The 20,529-nt window shown below is 38.0% G+C and overlaps 1 protein-coding gene across 12 annotated transcripts in view; it reads left to right on the forward strand.

Annotated features, from left to right (window-relative positions):
- Positions 1-20,529, forward strand: part of CNOT4 (CCR4-NOT transcription complex subunit 4) — a 102,455-nt gene that overhangs the window by 78,585 nt on the left and 3,341 nt on the right. For all 12 annotated transcript variants that reach the window (XM_087766163.1, XM_087766164.1, XM_087766162.1 and 9 more), the window contains 3 exons: positions 1,736-1,793; positions 2,078-2,327; positions 4,228-4,725. In XM_087766163.1, coding sequence (XP_087622289.1) covers positions 1,736-1,793; positions 2,078-2,327; positions 4,228-4,725 — 806 coding nt within the window. The remainder of the gene's footprint in view (positions 1-1,735; positions 1,794-2,077; positions 2,328-4,227; positions 4,726-20,529) is intronic.

The raw sequence follows: 20,529 nt of genomic DNA on the forward strand, positions 1-20,529 counted from the left end.
AATAAAGGCTCCTTAAGCAGGTTCAAGTATAATAAGCATTTTCAGCACTTAGATTGTCATTAAAAGTTGTCTTACACACAGCTTTTTAAACTGCAGCATCGTGACTTTCTGTCAGCAGCTTTGGGAAAAGAATTCGCCTGGAATATCAGCTCTACAGTCAGTATGATTTTGTAGTGAAGAGACTACAGCAAACTTTTGTGCTATAGGTGTTCAGAAATTACTAACCCAAGACAGTTTGTTCCAAATGGAAGAACTTTATTCATGCTGTTCAACCACTGACTAGAAAGTATTTCTAAATCTTCACTAGTGATGCTTGTTTGCAAGTATATTCCTCTGATTTTTCTTTTATAGTCGTAAATACTTCAGCCTCAGTTATCTTTTTGAGATACCAACTCAATCAGTGTTCTTTTGCACAAAAATTGTTTTTTATTGACAGATTACTCATACAGTTTCTTTAGAATGGAGAAGAATGAATTCTGCTGGGTTTTGACTCTAGTTATTCTGGGATGGGGAGAACAAATATGGGGGGAAACAATCTTATGAATTTTTGACCTTGATATGTGACTATGCAGTATTTAAACTTTGCAGTGGCAAGGGGTCTTTGAAAACAGGGTGTAGCTAGAATCCAAAGTCCGCACGCAGTTAAAATATTTTTTTATATATTTTTTTATATATATATATATATATATTTGTCTTGTGCTAACACACCATGCCTGTAATTTGACTTGTATCACAATGTTCTTAATGGAACTGAAATTCATGTTCTTACTTCTGGTCCTTGTTTGTAGGACTGGTGTTTTGGGCTGTGCAGCCTGATGCTTGTGCATCTTCTCTTACGGGTAGATAAAAATGAAAGTACCTTGAAGTTGTAAAGCAGAGATTTTAATCTGAACTTGAAAGTACCTTGAAGTTGTAAAGCAGAAATTTTTAATCTGAACTTGAACTAATACTGTTTCATTAGTGTGGTATTTAGCATAATTAAGGTAACTCACAGATACCTGTCAGAATCTTGAATCCTGAGACATGCCATTTCAGCCAAGTCATATTAATTCCCAGTGAATAGCTTTCTGAGGTGGTTTTCAGCTTTATCTTATCTTTTATTCTCTTTATTTGTTGTCAGTTTTTTATGCTATGTCTTTTCCTGCGTTTTTCCCCTTCTGTCATCTCAAAGCTCAGTTTTCTTACCTTGGATCTAACTTCGGCTAGTTAAAGCTTGAAGGCTGGTGGGAAGCTTAACTTGCCACCAGGACTAAATGGTTAATTCAATCTTTTATCTTGCCCCAGATTTATTTAGGACTTGTATGGGAACTGACAACTTAGGTATTTGGAAAAGAAATCTTTTCCCAAGTTTCTCTCCAGTAGTAGCATAGATGGAATTGACTACTATGGAATACTGCCATAGTATGAGAGTCCTGTTTTTGTTTTTGTTTTTAATTGCATAGAGTTACTATGAACATGTTTAAAACTTTCCTTTTGCTCCTAACAGGGCAGTCAACAAGCAGAGTGGACAGTGGTGGGAAGAAGCATTACAGTATATGGCAAATGATTGGAATGCTTATGATTAAAAAAAACAGTCTCATAAATAATAAGTGGACTTTTTTCCTTCTTAATTCCTCCTAATAAATTTTGGTTTGTCTTTATTTCAAGGCTTTTCTACCACTATGAAAGCAAATGTTGATTTTCACATTAAATACTTGAGTGTCTTACTGTCTCTTTTCCCTTCCCACTTTTGCAGCCCTATTGACAAACCTTCAGATTCCCTCAGTATAGGAAACGGTGACAGCTCCCAGCAGGTAAGACATAAAGATAAATGCTGTGAAACTAAGAATTAAGTTTGAGGGTTTGGTGCAACTTGTAGTTGGAAAAGCAAGTACTTTCTGAAGTGTATCATAATTTTAAAGAGAACTAAAAAATGCTACTGCTAAGTTGATTTTTATGTTTGACCTTGTACTGAGCTATATTTTAACTAACCTAATTGCAGCCAAAAGTTTTGAGGAAATTTTTCAACTGTATTAGTGAAGAATTTTATATGTGAATGCTCATGTCCTAATTGTTTCTCTTCCTCTCTTACCTCTAGATAACAAACAGTGACACACCTTCACCACCACCTGGTTTAACAAAACCCAATCCAGTCATACCCATCAGTTCATCTAATCACAGTGCACGGTCTCCTTTTGAAGGGGCTGTAACAGAATCACAGTCGCTCTTCTCTGACAACTTTCGGCACCCTAACCCCATCCCTAGTGGGCTTCCTCCATTCCCCAGCTCTCCACAGACTTCAAATGACTGGCCCACAGCACCAGAACCACAGAGCCTCTTCACATCAGGTATGTACACAGGTTGCATGGCTGGGTATTGCTAGCTTTTGCAACTGATGTCTAAAACTGTGTAGAACCAAAAACTCTAGGACTTGTTCCATACTGTCTTTTTCCCCTTCACGAATGATTAAAATTTGTTGTTCAACTACAAATGAATTGCACTGATTTAAGGGTTTCTTCCAAAAGAAACTTTACAGAGTTTTCCAGCTGCATGGCTAAATTATCAGAGTGCTTATTTTAGTTTTTCTTAGCCATGTGCCTGTCTAAATAATAGGATGTGACATGTATGCTTAATATTTAATGTTACAGGTTTTTACTGAGGGGGGGGGGGAAATACGTGGTGGCAGTATATGTTGGTGTAATAATCTGTTCTAATCTATCATTCTAACATCAGAAGCTGTGCAGTGGAATTAAGAATTTTCTTTAGTATCCTGCATAGTTATCTGAAGGTGCCAAATCTTTCTCTTTCTGAAGTGAGATTATATACATTCAGAAAAGATAAAAATGTCGTTAATTGCATCAGCTGAAAGATACCTGTATTTTCCAGGTACTTTCCTATGAAATACAACTTCATATGAATGAAATATCATTTTAGGTGTATTTATATAGTCTTGGGAATGGTTAACAATATTTAAGAGCTCACAAATTATAAATTGGAGGGAGCTGTTAGAAAATTAAATGGAATGATATCAGTAATCAATAGAATGTAAACAATGCTTTAGGACACAGTTTGTTTACTTAGTGATTAGTTGTCTTCTGATGTTTATCTGACTTCTGGATGTCATAATCCTGTTTGTAAACAATATTTATTACCAAGGAAATTACCTGCTACTAAGGTACTATACACACTGATTTTGTGAGGATTAAGTAGCAGTGAGAGACAATTTCCAGGTAGTAGAGATCTTGTTTGTTTCATAATTGCTATTTAAATAAGAATAAAAGAACAATTTTTGTCTGTCTAGCAACTCTTTTTATCTATCATGATGGATTTTAGAGTGAAAATAGAAGTGTAGATTTTCTTTTCTAAGAGAGGATACTGAGCTTAATTTTAACTACTTAAAGCAGCAGACCAGGTTCCCTACCAGCAGAGGGAGTTAATGTTATGAGCAATACTACCTTGTACTCATCAGCTTGCATTACCACAATTGTGAGGAAAAATACTGTGAAACGAGACGCAGCATTCACTGAACCTGAATAAAAAAAACTTAAAACAGTATAATGAAATGAAGTAGTAATTGAAAATGCAGGGAAATTCTGATAACCCTTTTTTTTTTCCCCAACACTGCCTCAAAGTATTTAACAATATCGTGTAATGCAGTTCCTTATTTCCTTTTGTTTTATCAAGGTATCTGCTCAAGAATTTGTCTTGTTTTTCTTCATAATGGTAGACAGTGGGGTGGTTTGGTTTTGGTTTTTTAAAAACTGCTCAGAGGTTCCCCCTTTGAGAGGCAACATCTCCTCCCTACCTTTCTCGCACAGCATTAATACTGAAAGCAAAATACTGAACTGAAAAACAGCCTTATTTAAACTCTGCTTGGTCACACTTCCATCAAGTAATATGGGTGTAAAGAAGGTTCTAAGCAAGTGTTTATTGGTCTCTTTCTACTTGGTGCTATTACTGAAAATACTTATTTGACAAGACTTTTCTGTAGCTCAGGAACAGAGTAATTCTGCAGTTAAAATACTATTTGCTAGTCATACCACTTCACCTTAAGTAGAAATCTATGGTAGTTTGATCTGAAAGTGTCATTCTAAGCTGATGAATAAGGTGTCTTTGGGGAATCTATAAAGAAGTATTCTATGAAAGATAACTGGAAACATTGATTCAGATACACTGAGGCTAAAATTTTTGTATGGATAAATACTTACTAATTCTTGTTCTAAGTCCTGTTCTTCTCCTCTCTGACAGAAACTATACCAGTATCCTCCTCCACAGACTGGCAAGCGGCTTTTGGGTTTGGTTCCTCCAAACAACAAGAGGACGACTTAGGGTTTGACCCCTTTGACATCACCCGCAAAGCCTTAGCAGACCTGATTGAGAAGGAACTGTCAGTCCAAGACCAACCTTCCCTCTCGCCCACATCTCTTCAGAACCCTGCCCCACACACTACAACTGCCAAAGGGCCAGGCTCTGGATTCCTGCATCCTGCTGCACCCGCAAATGCCAACTCTCTCAGTAGCACCTTTCCAGTCATGCCACAGAGGTTCCCACAGTTTCAACAGCATCGAGCAGTTTACAACTCCTTCAGTTTTCCAGGCCAAGCAGCTCGCTATCCTTGGATGGCCTTCCCACGCAATAGCATCATGCACTTGAACCACACAGCAAATCCCACCTCAAATAGTAATTTCTTGGACTTGAATCTCCCACCACAACACAGCACAGGTCTGGGAGGGATCCCTATATCAGGTAGGTGAATTGGGACAGCAATGAATATGACTTAATTCATGCTATCAGCTTCTCTGAGCCAGGACAGGAAAAGAGAATAGCCAGCTACAAGTGGTAGAGTGGTATCTCTTGACTGTTATACTAGGTTTATGAACAGAGGGAGGAATATTGTTTTAAATAGGCCCTTTTCATTTTTAAAAAAGAAAATGTATCTGGATGTTTAGCCTTGTAATATTGAGCTTTATAAGGAAGGTGGAGTATTCTGTGCCCGCTTAATTTTGTGCCAAAACAGACTGGTATTTTGGTTCTTCAGTCTTGCCAGACTGGCTTTCCTTAAGAGTAGGCCCTGGAAGCGTATTGCGACTTCCACGTTGACATGCAGGTGCTAACCAGAGTTCTTAAAACTGTGCAAAAAAAATTGTAATGATGGTAATTTGTGCCAGATGTCTTGGCTGGTTTGTTCCCTCTTGTGCATAACCAAATGGCTGCACAATAAAACATTTAGTGCTGTTCATTTCTGTACTTCAGATGGCCTTAATATTATGCTAATCTTTCACTGAATGGATGCTTGCAATGTGTGTAAGAGGATTCATCCTGATTGTGAGGGTTGTGATGTTGGAGGAAAATAAATGTGCAGTCAGGCCAGTTCAGGCTGCCCTGAATGGATTGTTAGGCTCTTGCAGCAAAAGTTACAACTAAGGAGCTAATTGTAACAATAATTGTATCAATTAAAAATTAATTTCTGGAGTTTGAAGGCCTTCCATGCTTCCGATTTAGCTTGGCTGAAACAGGTTCTCTTTTCCTAACATGGGAAAAAAATTGTGTTAAGAGTATAATGAACTGCAGGTAGAAAAATCTCTAAGCTCTTTGTAGCCTTGAGATGGAGAAAACTGCTTCTTGAGATGTTGCCAGTATTATTTTCTTTTCATGGGTTTTGAGAAGTCCTAGCTATACTATAAGGAAGTGACCTAGAAGAAGTCACTGTGTGTTTTTGATGCTCTGGTACAAGAGCTAATTTTGGCTGTTACTTCCCTGTACTTTGTCCTCTTTGAAGGCTGGTTGAAGCTACAGTACTGCTGTAGGGTCCTTGGGCTGATTCATAGTATAAATGCTTGGTCCAGACTACAAATACAAGTAGTTCAAAACTCTTTATACTGGCAGTGGCAAAGTTTTTAGACTAAAATGACTGGTATTGGTTACACTGAAGTGTTAATTTGTTTTCTTCCTTTTTTTTTTTTTTTTATTTTTGACATGGATTAAAAAATGCAGCATCCATAGCACTGCAAATTGTTGCTCGCTTTCCCCTAAACTACATAGTGCTTCAGGAACATCACAGGACATTAAGTTTCAACTTTACCGCTCAATTCTAAAAGTTGCTAGTTCAAGGAGCCAGTAACAAGACTATCTTCTGGACTGCGGGGACCAGAAAAATCCTTTCATGTCGAAAAAGATCTGTTTGTAGTACAGGTTGATTCTAGGTTTGTGAAAATATTCTTTAAATTGCATTACTTAACTGCCTTTGGCAGTTTGAAAGTGGACCTCTTTGTGTCTGTAGAAAACTCATAGATCCTTGGTATGACTTCTGAAGAGCTACTTGTGTGGCATTCATTGATGCACAGCCCAGCCATGTACTTTCCCCGTATGTTTTAAGGCAACAGAGTTGATATTTAAGTATATCCTTTTTTGTATGCAACTGCTAGAACCAATTAATCTCAAAATATTTTTGGCAGATACAGTGCTAAAAACAGAAAATAAACATCTGCTGTAGTCACTATGGAAAGTTCGTTTGAGCTGGTCTTAATCTCTTGTTACAGAAAACATTGTTAGTTGCCTGGCTGACAATTAGATAGCAGCAGTTGCTGCAGTGCAAACACTTCTCAGCTGATCTACATGTCAGCTTTGATATATCTTGAAAAAAGAATCATTTGCACAAACACAGATTACTCCTTTTTCTTTTCCTGTTGTCAGAAATCAGCTGAAATCTCAGATAGTTCTGGTTTTGTTTGCTGAGTTATGGATTTGTATGGTATTTATTGCCTAGAGTTTTCTTTAGTCATCTAACTGCTTCGGAAGTACAAATAATTTGAAAGTCAGGAGATGCCCTCATACCTCTTTTTTGTGTGCTGACTTAATAGTTTCCCATTTATTGATTATTTTGTCTTTTCAAATCTGTATCTAGTGTGCAGGTGTCCCAACAAATTCCTTTTATTATGTTTTTTGAAAGAATATTTATGCTTGCTTTTAATCTATCAGTAGCAGGTATACAATGATAGAATTTTCGTAGTTTCCTCATTTGATTTACAGGTACAGCTGTCTGGTGGGGTTGGGGGAGGAAAGTGGTGTACAAGTACAGAGAAATCATGTCAATGGGACTTTATTACAGTGCTTTATAACAGACTCACTGACCTGCTAGAAAGGCAGTACATATAATAGCCATTAAGCAGTACGGAGAGATTAGTTGTAGTATACTTGAAGGTCCTTTTTGTTGGCTCTTTTGTTGGTCTATATTAGGGTGTTTTAGAAAATGTCATCAACTCAGCTGTTTCAGATGTAACAGCAAAAGAAACCTAGTGCAGGTGAAACTTCACATTCTGTCTTTTAGACACCCTCAATTGCTGTTGAAGTTGTATGTTTCCTAAGGTCTTTGATCACAATATTTTTACAGGACTATAAATTCCTAAAGCAGATAATACTGGACAAGTCGTTTAAACAAAAAACAAAAAAACACACACACAGGCACACACAAAAAAAAACCAACCCCCCCCCCCCAAACCCAAAAAAACCCACAACAAACAAAAAAAACCCCAAAAAACAAACAAAAAAACCCCAAAAACAACCAAAACAAAACTGTGTATTTGCTGGCTCTATTTAATCAACCTTTTTCCACTTTTCTGTTTCATTTATGTGAAAACAAGCAGATCTAAAAACTTTTGTAACTTTAGTTAGTATGCTATTTTCCAGTCTTTCTAAATCCAATTTCAGTTGATTTTTCACTAAGCGTATTTGTGTTTTGGAAACTTGTATGAAGGAAATAGTATCTTTTAAACTGCTGCTGCTTCTTCTGCTTTAGGTAGGCATTAGTATTCAGATGAATTTGAAATGCTCATGTGTGACATGTCAAACGTGTAGTGTTTTGAAGCCACCTTTTGTTTAGTCAAGAATCGGAGCTGTGCTGTATTCATAACCCCACAGTTCTAGGTAGGACTGTTTTGTGATGTGCACCAGATTTAAATGGAGTGACACAGGCACTACGTACTTTTTTTTTTAAGCTCATTTAAAAAAAATTTCTATATGGAATTTGGTAGCCCATTTCTCAGAGGAAATAGTATTTATTAAACTACTTCTGCAGTTTCCAGTGAAATGACACAATAACACATGATTGACTTCATAATTTTATTATGCATATACTTGAAATGTGTCATATTCATCAGGCATGCATTTGTCCCCAACCCACATTTAAATGAATGTTTGATTGACTGATTCCCAAACTAGCATTTTTTTCTCCCCCCACCATATGATTTTGCAAACCATAGCAGATGTTACATGTTCTCATTGTAAGGGACAATTTAGGCTTGTTGCTGTTTTCTGGTGTGGGATGGATTAGACGATTTACCATGTAATTATAACTGTGTAACTGGGCTTCAGGAGAAAAGTTCAGTGACTTCTTATTTATGGACAGCATGATTGTTGCTAAAAGCAGTCTTACCCTAGATTGTGTGCAAACCATCCTAAGAATATAGGACAGCAGCCATCCTTTATTCTGTAGATAATGCCAAAGGGAAAATTCACTGACAGCAGTGTGGGGGTGTGTGTGTCTGTCTGTATTTTTGTTACTTTAGGATAACAGGAAACTCTTTGTAATTTGATAGCTAATATGCTATCATCTTTGCTACCCTGCTGCCCGGCAGTGTGTCCTAAAATAATAGGTGTAGTATTGGATCAGAGTAAAGCAGGTCTCAGATTAACAGTGTGTTTTGAGACAGATGCTTATAAAATGAGATGCATGCATATTAATAATGGGAAAATAGAAATATATAGTTTTATTTCTTGAGTTTACTGAGTGGTCGGTAGTCCTTAGTTTTAGTACATACAAAAAGTATAAGAACAAATTCACTCAATTAAAAGTATGAGGAAAAAGTTGTAAATGGTTAGTCTGCCTTTCCTGTCAGTTCTATGCAAGATGAAGTATTTGACATTTTGAAACACTGGCTGTCATTTCATTTATTAATTTCATAATTAACCTGAGCATAATTCCAAATGAGAAAAAACTTAATTGTTAGAACTTACCAATTCAATAATAATGAGATAGTTTGAAATTTGAACTCTTCCAAGACTAATGCTACACAATATTTGTGCGTATATTCTTCCCACATAAACCATTGAAACCCCTTGAGTTGGAAGACACCCACGAGGATCATAGAGTCCAGCTCCTGACTCCACACAGGGCAGCCAAAAATTAAACCATACATTTCAGAGCATTTCCCAAATGCTTCTGAACACAGGCCATTTATGTATATTGTGCATATATTGGAAATCTAAGATAGAGGAAATAGTCAAGTGGACACAGAGATATGAAGCACAAGGAATTAAACCCTGGTTAGGGTAGGGGAAGAAAAAAGTTTTACCCGTTGTCTTTGAAGATAATCACTGTAAAATCCATCAAGTTATTTTAGCCATGAAGCCCATTGATGTGGAGATTGCAGTAGACTTCTGTAAACTGTTCCTGAAACTTCAAAACAGGGGGCTTGAATGTCGTAAGTCTTGTAGTTGAATATCATTGACAAATCAAAATTTTGTTCTCTCAACACCTTTTTGTTTTGATGTTGTGGCTTATATATCTCGAATATGCACAGCCTAATTGATGGCATTATGTATATTTAAAGATGAGATTGAGACAATAAATAGGTAAACAGCTCTATTAAGTTTGGGTGCCATCCAGCAGTCTTTGTGGTAGTGGTGTTGCATTCCTTACCAAGGCACTGATTAGCATGCACATTTTTGAGTCTTGCCTGCATTTAGGTTTTTCTGAAGCAATAGCTGGTAACAGGGAGGGCAAAGCAATGAAGGTTATATTAAGAAGGTCCAACTTCTCACTTATTTTAAGTCCTGAGCTTTTCCATAGCTGAACAACTTATGGTGTTGCATCTTCTCCCACTTTAAATTTTCTGGCCTCAGTACCCCCAGCTATTGAATTTGTCTTGCACATCAAATCCTTTCTTGCCTAATGCTACCTTTTGGACAACATTTCAGTAAAACAAGGGAAGATCCCTATATGTTGGCTATGATCATATTGTTTAAAAGACTTTAATTAGACCACAGAGAAGGGTGAGATAGCAGAATTAGCATTGACACGCTCTGCTTTTAATACTAAGAGTCCTTGTTTGACTTGGTATTTTCTCAAAACGTAACCTCATTTCCATTTGGGGCACACATCTCTTATTTGACCTTTGTCCTTTTGACTTTACTCTCTCTGCATTGATTCTTAGTAGTTGATTCTGTCCCCTGAATGAAGAAAAACATGGCTTGTTTTATACAGACATGGAACTAAAAAAATTTAATTTTCAGCATAGCAGCTGACACTTTTCTGTGGTCTTAGGATAACAATTTGGTATGGGGGTGTGGAGGGTTCTGGTTCTGCTACTGTGCCTTTTTAAAAGATGGGATCTGGCCCATGTGGTATAGTTGTTGAATTCAGCATGTTGTAAAACTTAAAATTATCCAAATGCTATGTACAAAATGCATTTAATTCCATACCCTAGCAACGGGCAATGTGACTTAAACAGTGCTGCCTCACATGCCTTTATTTGGATGCGGTGCTTGAAAGAGCATTTTGCTACTTTTCCTCTTGACGTGACAATACGTGAAAGGTTTAATGCCATTTTAAGTATTGATGGCCTTACTCTTAACAGTAAGAGATGCATTAGTTCATTACTTTTCTGTCTGAACCCTTTACAGAAGACTGCTTGCTCACTTGATGGTCTTCCTTGATGTTTGGCTTTCCAACAGCAGCTGGGCAGAAAGCATGGCAGCTGAACGTCGTCTTTTCTGTGCCCCTTGTTAGATCTATGGCTGCCTATAGGTGAAATCTTTCTCTGATTAGGTACAAATCTTGAAAATAGGAAATCTGGTGAAAGTCTCGGCTGATACAGCTATTAGTTGTAGGTGCCACGTGTAGCACCTCTAAAGGCCTGTATCCTTCCAGAGTGCAGAGCAGCTTCTCTCAGAAGTGGATGTTTTACCCTGGTATCAAGGTCACTCCTCAGTTGAAAATAAAGGCCTGAACACTGCTTTGAAATTGTAAAATGAAAAGTGCTGTTTGTAAACGACACTAAGCTGTTTTCAGTATTGCTTTTACTGACCCTTGCATAGACCCTGTGTGTCCAGTTTTCCTCAGCAAAGATGACTGTTCTTAGTGCAGCCTTTGCCACTGAGTATTTTGTTCTTCTCATCAGTCCTTGTGTCTGTGTGTATCCCCTACCCCTGAAATTCATTCTCCTTTTATTTCCCGTCATAACTAATTTTCTATTTCACTGGTGAAGAGGTGAAGTGTTCAGCACAATATAGAACAAATTCAATTTGAAAATAAACTTCTGGCTTGCTCACTTCTGTTGCTCTGGAGGTGGGTTTTTTTAATGCACCCAGGCTGGTGCTGCTAGATTTAAAATAAAGTAAATGGAAGTGGGATTTCTGATTAATTTCCAAACTATTAAATCAGTGTCAAGCTTGAAGTCACACTGTTTGAAATCTGCTATGGAGATTCCTTGTCCTACCTCTGGTGTGTTGTCCCTTAACTCCCTTACACTTCCTACATTTACTACTAAGGCCTGCCTTCTTTAGCGTAATCTTGTCATGATCTCCAAGAGAACTTCATCCACAACACCTGTCCTTTGTCCTGCTACTTCTCCATCTGCTCCAAAATCTCATCTCTCACATCCACCATTCCCTCCCAGTGCCTTTTCAGTGCTAATATTGCAACTGTTTTTAAAACCCTGTGGAATTTTTTTCTTATGGTTGTATAGGAGATACTGTTCCAAATAAAGCTCAATATATAAATATCTGTGCTCTCATCTCTGGAAGCTTGGTTTTAAGCTCTTACAAATTTCTTAAAATCTTTGATTGTAAGATTATTAGGGATGGCAGTGAAAGACAGGCATCCTGCTTTTTTCAGTAGTAAAATGCCTATTTTTAAATGTGTAATTTTATTTCAGAAGAAGAAAATGTGACAAAAATATAAAGAAAAAAAGTGTAAAAAAAAAAAAATCCTCTAACTTCTCTTGGCTACAGTACATCAGAGGAATGACTAATCACATTAACACTGCTAGACTTGAAATAAATGCAATGTTGGCTGAAATAGGTGGCCTGAGTGGCTGACCCCATTTGCATTCTGGACCATCAGTCCTGATAGCTTTTTGGGTGACTCTTCCCCAGAAACGGGAGGAAGCAAGCACACGGGAGGTTTCACATCACATTTCCTGACTCTTCGTGTCTATAGTAGTGTCACCAAATGACCTGCAGCTGCACTATACGTCAGGCCTTTGCCTGTGTTTTAGGGATGGAAGACTGCATTTATTGCTTATAGAACAAGAACTTTTCCCTTCCTCTTTAGGGCTGGTTCACGAAAAGTTAGAAAGGCTATTTCTTTTCATAGGTAAGCCATAAGATCTTGGGAGGACTCTGCAGTAGTGTGAGAGGCAGCTCCGTTGGCTGGTGCAGCATCTGTCTCCCTCCGCCAGCAGGCAGATGCTTGGCCTCAGGGTGCCGAGTTCTCTTGGATGCTTTTCTAAAATACAAGCTGGCACTTCAAAACATACAGTAAACCACTAGCATGAGTTAAAAGATGTAATTGACTTAGTGATGTTAAAAACCTGGCATTTTGCCTTTAAAGACTGGAAATTAGTACACTGGCAGAGCCACCTGTTAGTGTCTAACAAGAGGCTGTGCCTTGGGCATGGACCTGAAACTTCAGCTCCTTCCGGGTCAAGTCCATCTCACAAAATATGAATTATGACTAAATTTTAGCAAAAAGCACAGACAGTTCATAGGCTTTCTGCGTGAACACATTTTGAAGTGCACCAACTTGAAGAACCATTGAGAAAGGGCAAAGATAATCTTTTTTTAAAAATTGTATTGGGGGAGGAGCATAAATGAAATATCCTGAAGGGATAACAATGATGAAAAGAGCAGCTTTACAAAAAGTGTTTCTCTTCCCAGTGATACCAAATGACTGGGGCGGGGGGGGGGGGGGGTGTCTTTTCTATCCTTTGCCATCTCTTGGTTCCTTCTACACACAGCCAACCTCATTTGAACTTCAGCTTGTTCCCAAAGGTATTAATTTAAAAAAAACCCGTATTTTAAAAGTGGGTCATCTGTATTGGAAGACAGCATTTAGTAGTGGGGATGAATTTCATGTCATGGAAGGTTTGTTTTTCTTCTCAGCTTTCTTGCAGTTTATCTAATCTTCCCACAGAATGATTGAAATATCTACAAATATACATAAGACTTTATTGTTTGTTACAGATAAAAATGAGTTTATAATTTCTCAGAGTATGCATTCACTGTGCTAATCTTGGTCTCGCAGCCTTGGTCAGAGGATTGGTTGGGTACTCCTGGAATCCAGAACCTTCATAACTAGATAGTCTCTTGCTAAGTACTGATACAGCTTTGAAGATCTGATTTTTCTGTGCCAGTTGTAGTTGTTGCATTGGCCATAGGGCAAATTCCATATATTTTGCTTTTATTTATGCATATATCTATGCAGGTACTCACAAGTACATTTGTACACACAGGATTTTCATTTGAGGTCAAAGGGTTTTTTACTGACAGATAGGGTAACCTGGTGAGATTGAACCCTGATCTAAGAGTAAGCAGCAGGTATATTTAGTTACAATGAACTTTGTTTTCTCAGATGAAGGGAATTGGATAACTTTCTGAGCTTTTTAATCAAACTGTTCTGTATGTAGGATTCAGGTATCTGTTTCCTTTGTTTCAGTATCTTGGCAGTGTTTGTGCGCTCAGTTTGGCTTTATGTTAATATTTAAGATTATCAGCCAGTGAGAACTGGCTATTTTCTTATGGAGTCCTTTTTTTGGATGAGAAGCGTCTTGTTAGTTCACATGAAAAAGAGGTTATTGACTGAGGTGGAAGCATTACAGAATATATTCTCTTTTTCAACTGCAGGACAGTGGGCCCCATCTTAATTGAAGTCCTGCACTTGACCACTATACATTTTTAGCAATAAATGATTAAAAAGTCAGTAATAAAAAATGGTGGGATACTGTGGAGACATCTGAGATGAAGTCAAGCATGTTTTCCAAAGCAAGTTTGAATCTCAATTTGAAATTTACTTATAGCTTAAAATTGGGTGGCTGGCTGCTATAATTATGTATTAGATTTGGTCTCTTGAGCCACGGTAAGTACAAGTCAATCACAAGAACTCTCCAGAATACTTAATGTAAAGTTGCTTTTCTCAAACCTAGTAAAATTCTGACACTGTACATACAAGCAAATATGAATCTTCCTATTGAATATCTGAGATGAGCTGTCCCCTCACTGATGTTGTAGAAAGGATTTCCTCTGAAAATAAATTAAATTTTCTGACTCTTAACACTTATTTAGTCACAGAAAGCTTAAAAATTGTACTGTCGGATCTTCATCAAAAACAAAAAATTATTTAGAAAAACTTATTTTCCCCTTTGAAGTGTATACTTTAGAATTCAATATATTCTTCTTCTACTTGATAGCTTGGCTTACTGGCATGTTAAGTTGCACTTGATTTATTTTAAATTGAAAAATAGTGCTTTTTTGATTTACATGGCTATCTTTTAAATTGGGTACATGTAGAATTAATATAACTGTAGAAATCAATGTGGAGTCAAGATAAAAGCTGCTTTACTTGCATGTTTTTAAAGCTGAGAGCAGACTGGTGTCTACTACTGAAGCCAGTTTTGTGTGTGTGTGTGTTATGTACACTTCTTTCATTTCCCCAGCTCCTAGAGCTCATGACCATAAGACTTTCATTTGAAATCTGCCCTGTGGAATGGCACTTAGCTGTTTTCGTGCATTGCCAAGTTGCTTCCTGTGTGTAATGTCAGGGAATGTCAGTGAACCTTTTTAAATGTTCCCTTCAAACAGCTTTGTCTTCTAGTGCTCCTGTCATTTGATATCTCCCTAATACGAAGTGGCTACTTGTATTCCTGACGGGCAGTGCTGCTGTTTAAATGTGGACAGATTCCATCTTATCTGCCAGTGGTGTTCTCAGGCCTCCATGAATGGGTGAAACTTCGTGTCGTTTAAGCATTGTGGGATTCCTAGAATCCTAGATACACAGAATCAATGAAGTCTGAGAGTGAAATCCTTCAGATTGTAGCAGGGATTTTACTCATGGTTTTAAAAATTCCATGAGCAAACAAGCTTATTATTCATATTAAAGTGACACAGGTATGCTTTTTATCATAACTGTTTTATTGATAGCTAAGTATATAAGCTTTGGATGAAACACTTTTGAGTTTATCTAATGTGATGGGGATAGTTTCATTTTAGGATGTGGCAAAGTGTCCTCTCCTTCTCTTCTCCCCTCAGAGTGAAATACTGGACAACTTTTTGCAAAATAGAAATACCAATAGTGAAAGGTCATTTTGAGATGAAAATAGAGAAGCCCCAGTCACTTTTCGGAACAGGGTAACGGGCTGTGTCATGGAAAGCAGAGACTATCTGTAGTATCTGTGAAAATGGTAGCACAAAGTGCAGGCTAGGACTAACAGGGCTGTCACGGCAAAGGGTATGCTCTTTCTGGTGGCCCCATTTGTTTCTAATCGAGTTGAAAGACTACTGGTGAACTGCTTCTGGTAGTCTTTTCTGTTCCTTTATTCCCCCCTGGTGCAACTTTGTTGTTCTGTTTGCCTTGCCAAGGTTTCAAAACTATTACTGTACAGTGTCCTTGAAGGTTTCACAAGGGCCTTCTTACAAGCAGGTCATTGCAATAGCCGTTCTATCACCGAATCCACCTTGATAGTCTCTTCACTTCTTTTGTTGCTACTCTGTGCAGTCAGGTATGTGACATTGCTAATAAGTTTACTTTTCTCTCAATGATGGTTTTCCTCTGAATTTCTTTTGCTTATTGGAAGCTTTTCTGTAGCAGTGTTGTGTGCCTTGGTCTCACACACAGCATACTGATGGTTTCTTAAAAAAGAAATAAATAATTGCAACCTAGATTTGCAAGACTGCTTGCTTTTCAGCAGGACTAGAATATTTAGGACTCTCGGCATAAAGATATTTAATGGTTTTACACAATTAGTATGAAATCAGGCTCTTGTAATAGCTTGGAATATCATTTTGGCAAAGCAAAGAATTATACTTGCTTTATACTTACTTAATGTGATGGGTCTTGTGACCTTTGCTATTAGTTGTATTTATTTAAGCATGTACTGTTTGAATTTTGATATGGATTTGAGCAGCATAGACTTGTATCAGAATTGGGGCAATAATTTGAAATGGTCTAGTCTCTGTAGGACATACATTTTAGTGGGCTTGTCTTCTGCCAAGTAAACTGTCAGACGTGCTATCCCATTACCCTCAGTATAAAAGATCAAGTGTGTCAACATCACAAATGTGGTGCTGCCAAATCTGAAACACCTTTGGGTCTACGCTGTGGTGCCATTTGTCAGAATTTATGAAGTCACGGAATAGCCCGCATCAATGCAGCTGATGCTTGTGCAAGCATCTTCTAAAGTATTGAGTATGTACAACAGAACAGTGTTTCTGGCTTGGCCATCATCCTTTTTGCAGTCTCTCCCCCAAATACACACTGCTTTGCTTGATTTGAAGGAATAATGTTAAGTCATTGCAGGTAGAGGATATTGAAGTAACACTACCAGACTGTCTGGTAGGACATCATGATGGGGCAGTGATTTTATTTAGAAATTCATTAAATGACCAGTTTTTATACAGATGAATGTTCAGGCTTCTCAGTCATATTCTATTTTAAGCTAACTTTAAGTATTTTTTATTTAAATTGGGTGGACAGGTTAAGTTTGTGATGAAGTTTTTTCCGTCCCTTTGCTCACTTTAAGACAGTGGTTGACTTTGAAAATTTTACATACAAGTGCTTTTATTTCATGTTGGCATACTACCTCAGACACATGAAAAAGTTCACTGCTAAAACTGTGGGATCTGTTCACCTCTGTAAAGACAAGTTTCCACTAGACTAGATAGGATTATGAAATGCACATCCAAGGGAAGACTGGAGTTCAGGATGTGTATTTAAGCCTATTTTTCATGTGAATAGTGGTGCTTTCAGTGGAGCTTCACCAGGGTATTCTCCTCTCTCAGAGACAAAGCCAGGGCATGGGGGGAGGAATCCCCAATTTATCCTGGTGTGTAAAATCTTTTCATTGCAGTCAATTAGGTTTTAACTTGTTTTTTTTCTATGTTTTACCACTGTCCGTCGACATACTGCTTTAAACTAGGATAAAGCTATGGAAGGAGACAGTGTTTTCACTCCTTGAGAGAGGGAACCAGTGGTGTATTGGTTCTCACGCCCCTAGGTTATGATGTCCAACTGAGAAGTCTGCTAGCTAGTGAAAAAAATTACTCCCTTCAACCAATTAAGTTTAGAAGTAGGGAAGGATAATAGGCAAATGCTCTTTCTAACAGATATGTATTAACTGAGAGCTAACCTTTTCTCACTTCTAACTATGGTACTAGTTTCATGGTGAAGCATAAACTTAATCAACAAAAAGGACAAACTAGCTGAGGGATGAGGAGTAATTTCTTCTGAAGATACTTATTTTCTTCAGGTAGTGGAAGTAACTTCTGCCTCTGGCATGGACTTGCATTTTCACTTAGGCTCTTGTTTAAAACTTGACTCCAGCAAAGACATGATGACTTATTTGTTTGGTTTGGGTATTACTGTATGGTGCTTGGAGATTGCTCACGTACTTGGATTGCATCAGGAGTTTTTCTAACTGGGTGTTTTACCTATCATAGCCAGTAAATGAGGCATCGGAGGGCAGTGCAGGGAGTGTTGTAGAGCACTGCATTCTCTGTTGATCCTATCTACTTTAACACCTTAATACGTTTTAATCCCTTACCAGATCCCATATTACAAGAATAATTTAACTGCAGCATTTCTCCTTAGAGGCTGGGTGTCTGACAAAGCTGTGAAACTTTCGCCATGTTTGGTGGTTTATTTGGTTGTTTTGTTTTATTTTGTTTTTTACTCTGTGTGTTTATTAGCCAAGCTGGAAAACCCTGTTACAGACACCTGAGTAATGTGTTGCTTGCTTTTTCTTTGGTGTCAGAGGGCAATGTTTTTGTCATAGCTTGCCTTTCAACCCCACAAACCCAGCTGTCTGGGAAAGATAATAAATCTTTTGGAATTCTCTGTTTTGTCACTTTCATACCCAGAAGCAAAAGATTTTAATAAATAACCTTCCTTACTGCTAGTAAATAATACAGTTTTTATAGATACTGAATCCTTTTAGGCCTTTGGTCTCTTGACTTCTGTGATTCGAAGTGGATTTTGTACTGACAGCTCAGATAAAGGACAGTCTTCCTCAGTTTCTTCTTATTTCTTTTGTTCTGTGTTAGAGGGGGTATACAGCAATGGTGCTCTATGCCTACCTCAGATTAATGTCTCCTCACCAAACAGTGCCAGCCTTTTCTGTTCCATGAAAGTCTTGTATCTCAGCTGCTTGCTATCTTTCTGGACTCTTACGTATGCTGTATTATGTCTTTTTTAAATGTAGAACGATGTGGCAAAAATATGTGTGCTTTCTGAGCCCAAGGTGGACTAATGCCCTACTACATTTATTTTCTTATCCCGTTCCCTATAAGTGTGACATCTTGCTGGCTTTGTCTTCATCAGACTTCCTCAATGACACGTTGCAAGTGTGTAGTTTACTACACGTTTATTTTCTTGCACATGAGCTTTGAGGGCATGTTGGGGGTTAGTAATGTCCATGATTCAGATCATCACGAGCTTGCAGGTCCCCAGCTCGCAGGTATTGTGATGAGTATGTTCACTCATGTGTGGTCCTAGTAAGCATCTTCTGTGTGCTTTTTGCCTTGTAATAAAAGTGAGTAATGAAACTGAGCTGCATTTCTTTGCACAAGCTGTTGGAAGTAGCGGTGAGAAAATAAAGTGGAGATTAATGGCATACCACGCAGAATCTGTTGCACAGTTATTTCTGTGATGGTGAGCTGACTACTTTTGTTCTGAAAAATTAATTCAGAACTTGTCTCAAATAGGCTTATGCATGTTCAAGAGGGTTGTGAGCAAGTATCTATTGAGGATATTTCTGACTAATATTTTTTAAAATTTTAATTTATTTTTTTAACCCCAGGATCATAGGTTTGAAATAAAAATGTATTACACCAAACTCTTTAACTGTTTATTGTGTGCATTAGTATTGCAAAGAAAAAAGTGGGAGCTCTAGAGGGAACAGGAAGTAGATTTGATTTACAGTAGGATAAATGAAAGTAGAAGTGAAAGCTAGCTGTATGCGCTATGGCTCAATGCTAAATGAGCACAGAACAAATCGCTGATAAGCCTGCTTTTTTTCACCCAAAATGACTTGTACAGCAGGCCCCACAGAATACATTGCTGCACACAGTGTGTAGATACAGTCACACGTATGTCTGGAGGCTTGATTGCATCTGTGTGCTAAGGTGTTAGTAAAAAGCTGATCTTGGGTTACTTGCTTGAGGCAGAGCTGCAGTTCTGTACTGCTATTTTCTTCTCCTGTAGCACTTAAAATTTTAATCTAGATGTAACATGATGCATGTGGTAATGGGTAGGCTTTTGGGTTTACTTCCAGTACCTGATTTTTGACCTGTCTTTTCTTTGTTTATGGGAATGCTTAGGAGTTGTCTGTCTTCCCCATGGAGGTATCTCACACTGTAACCTCCGAGGAAGTGTGATTCCCCAGCCTCAACCAGCAAGTGGGGATAACAGCAGTCAACTGTAAACCTTCCGGAGTCTATGGTCAAATGTGTTCTGCAAAGTTGCCCAGGCACAGAAGATGATTTTCATAGTACACTCTTTGCATCTGTGCTGTTATCCCTGTCCAGGCTCCATGCACAGCATCAGTCTGTCTGGCTACAGATGTTCTAGGTGTCAGCTGATGTCCTGCTATGTGGGGACATTTATGTATGCAGATGGATGCTTGTGCTAGAAAGGCTGCGTTAGGCATGCATGGGGTTAGAAATGAATGCATTGCTCCAACAGTTGTCATGGGCAAAGTGGATATAGCAGATTTGCATAGTAATTTGTTTTGAAGTACAGTTGGTGACATGGACTGAGGTGTGACTTGCTGTGATTTGTGATTAAAGTTGCTTGCTGTAATTCTGTATAGAAGCAGAATCTTTTATAAAGTTTATTCTAAAAAAATTCTGGCCTGGGGAAGGAAAGTTCTGGATGAAAGTACAGGATTTCAAGAACTCGCCTTCCCCCCCCCCCCCCCCCCCCCCTAGTTAGAAAAAGGTAATTGCTTGAGACATCAGCTCTTTCTGAGCATTCAGCTTTACGAAAATTGCCAAGGCAGGTTTTGATAGCAAGTGAGACTGCTTTCTTCACCCTGCAATGTACAGAGTTGCAAGTTAGTGATAGCCTCTAATTTTCCATGAAGACTTAAATCTCTTCTGTTGATGAAGTAGCAGTATTATGTAAGTATCTCACTGTAACACTTCTGATTGACATCAAGGTCCTTTCTTCAGGATAGGCAGAGATGGTTTTAAAAAAAAAAAAAAAAGTTGTATTCTAGATTTTTGTCAAAGAGCATACTGCCAATGTACTACCCAACACTTTCTTTTCAAATATATTTGACC

The sequence above is a fragment of the Nipponia nippon genome, unplaced genomic scaffold, assembly GCF_047370975.1.
Source record: "Nipponia nippon isolate SJK-2023a ecotype South Korea unplaced genomic scaffold, ASM4737097v1 scaffold_3, whole genome shotgun sequence".
NCBI lineage: Eukaryota > Metazoa > Chordata > Aves > Pelecaniformes > Threskiornithidae > Nipponia > Nipponia nippon.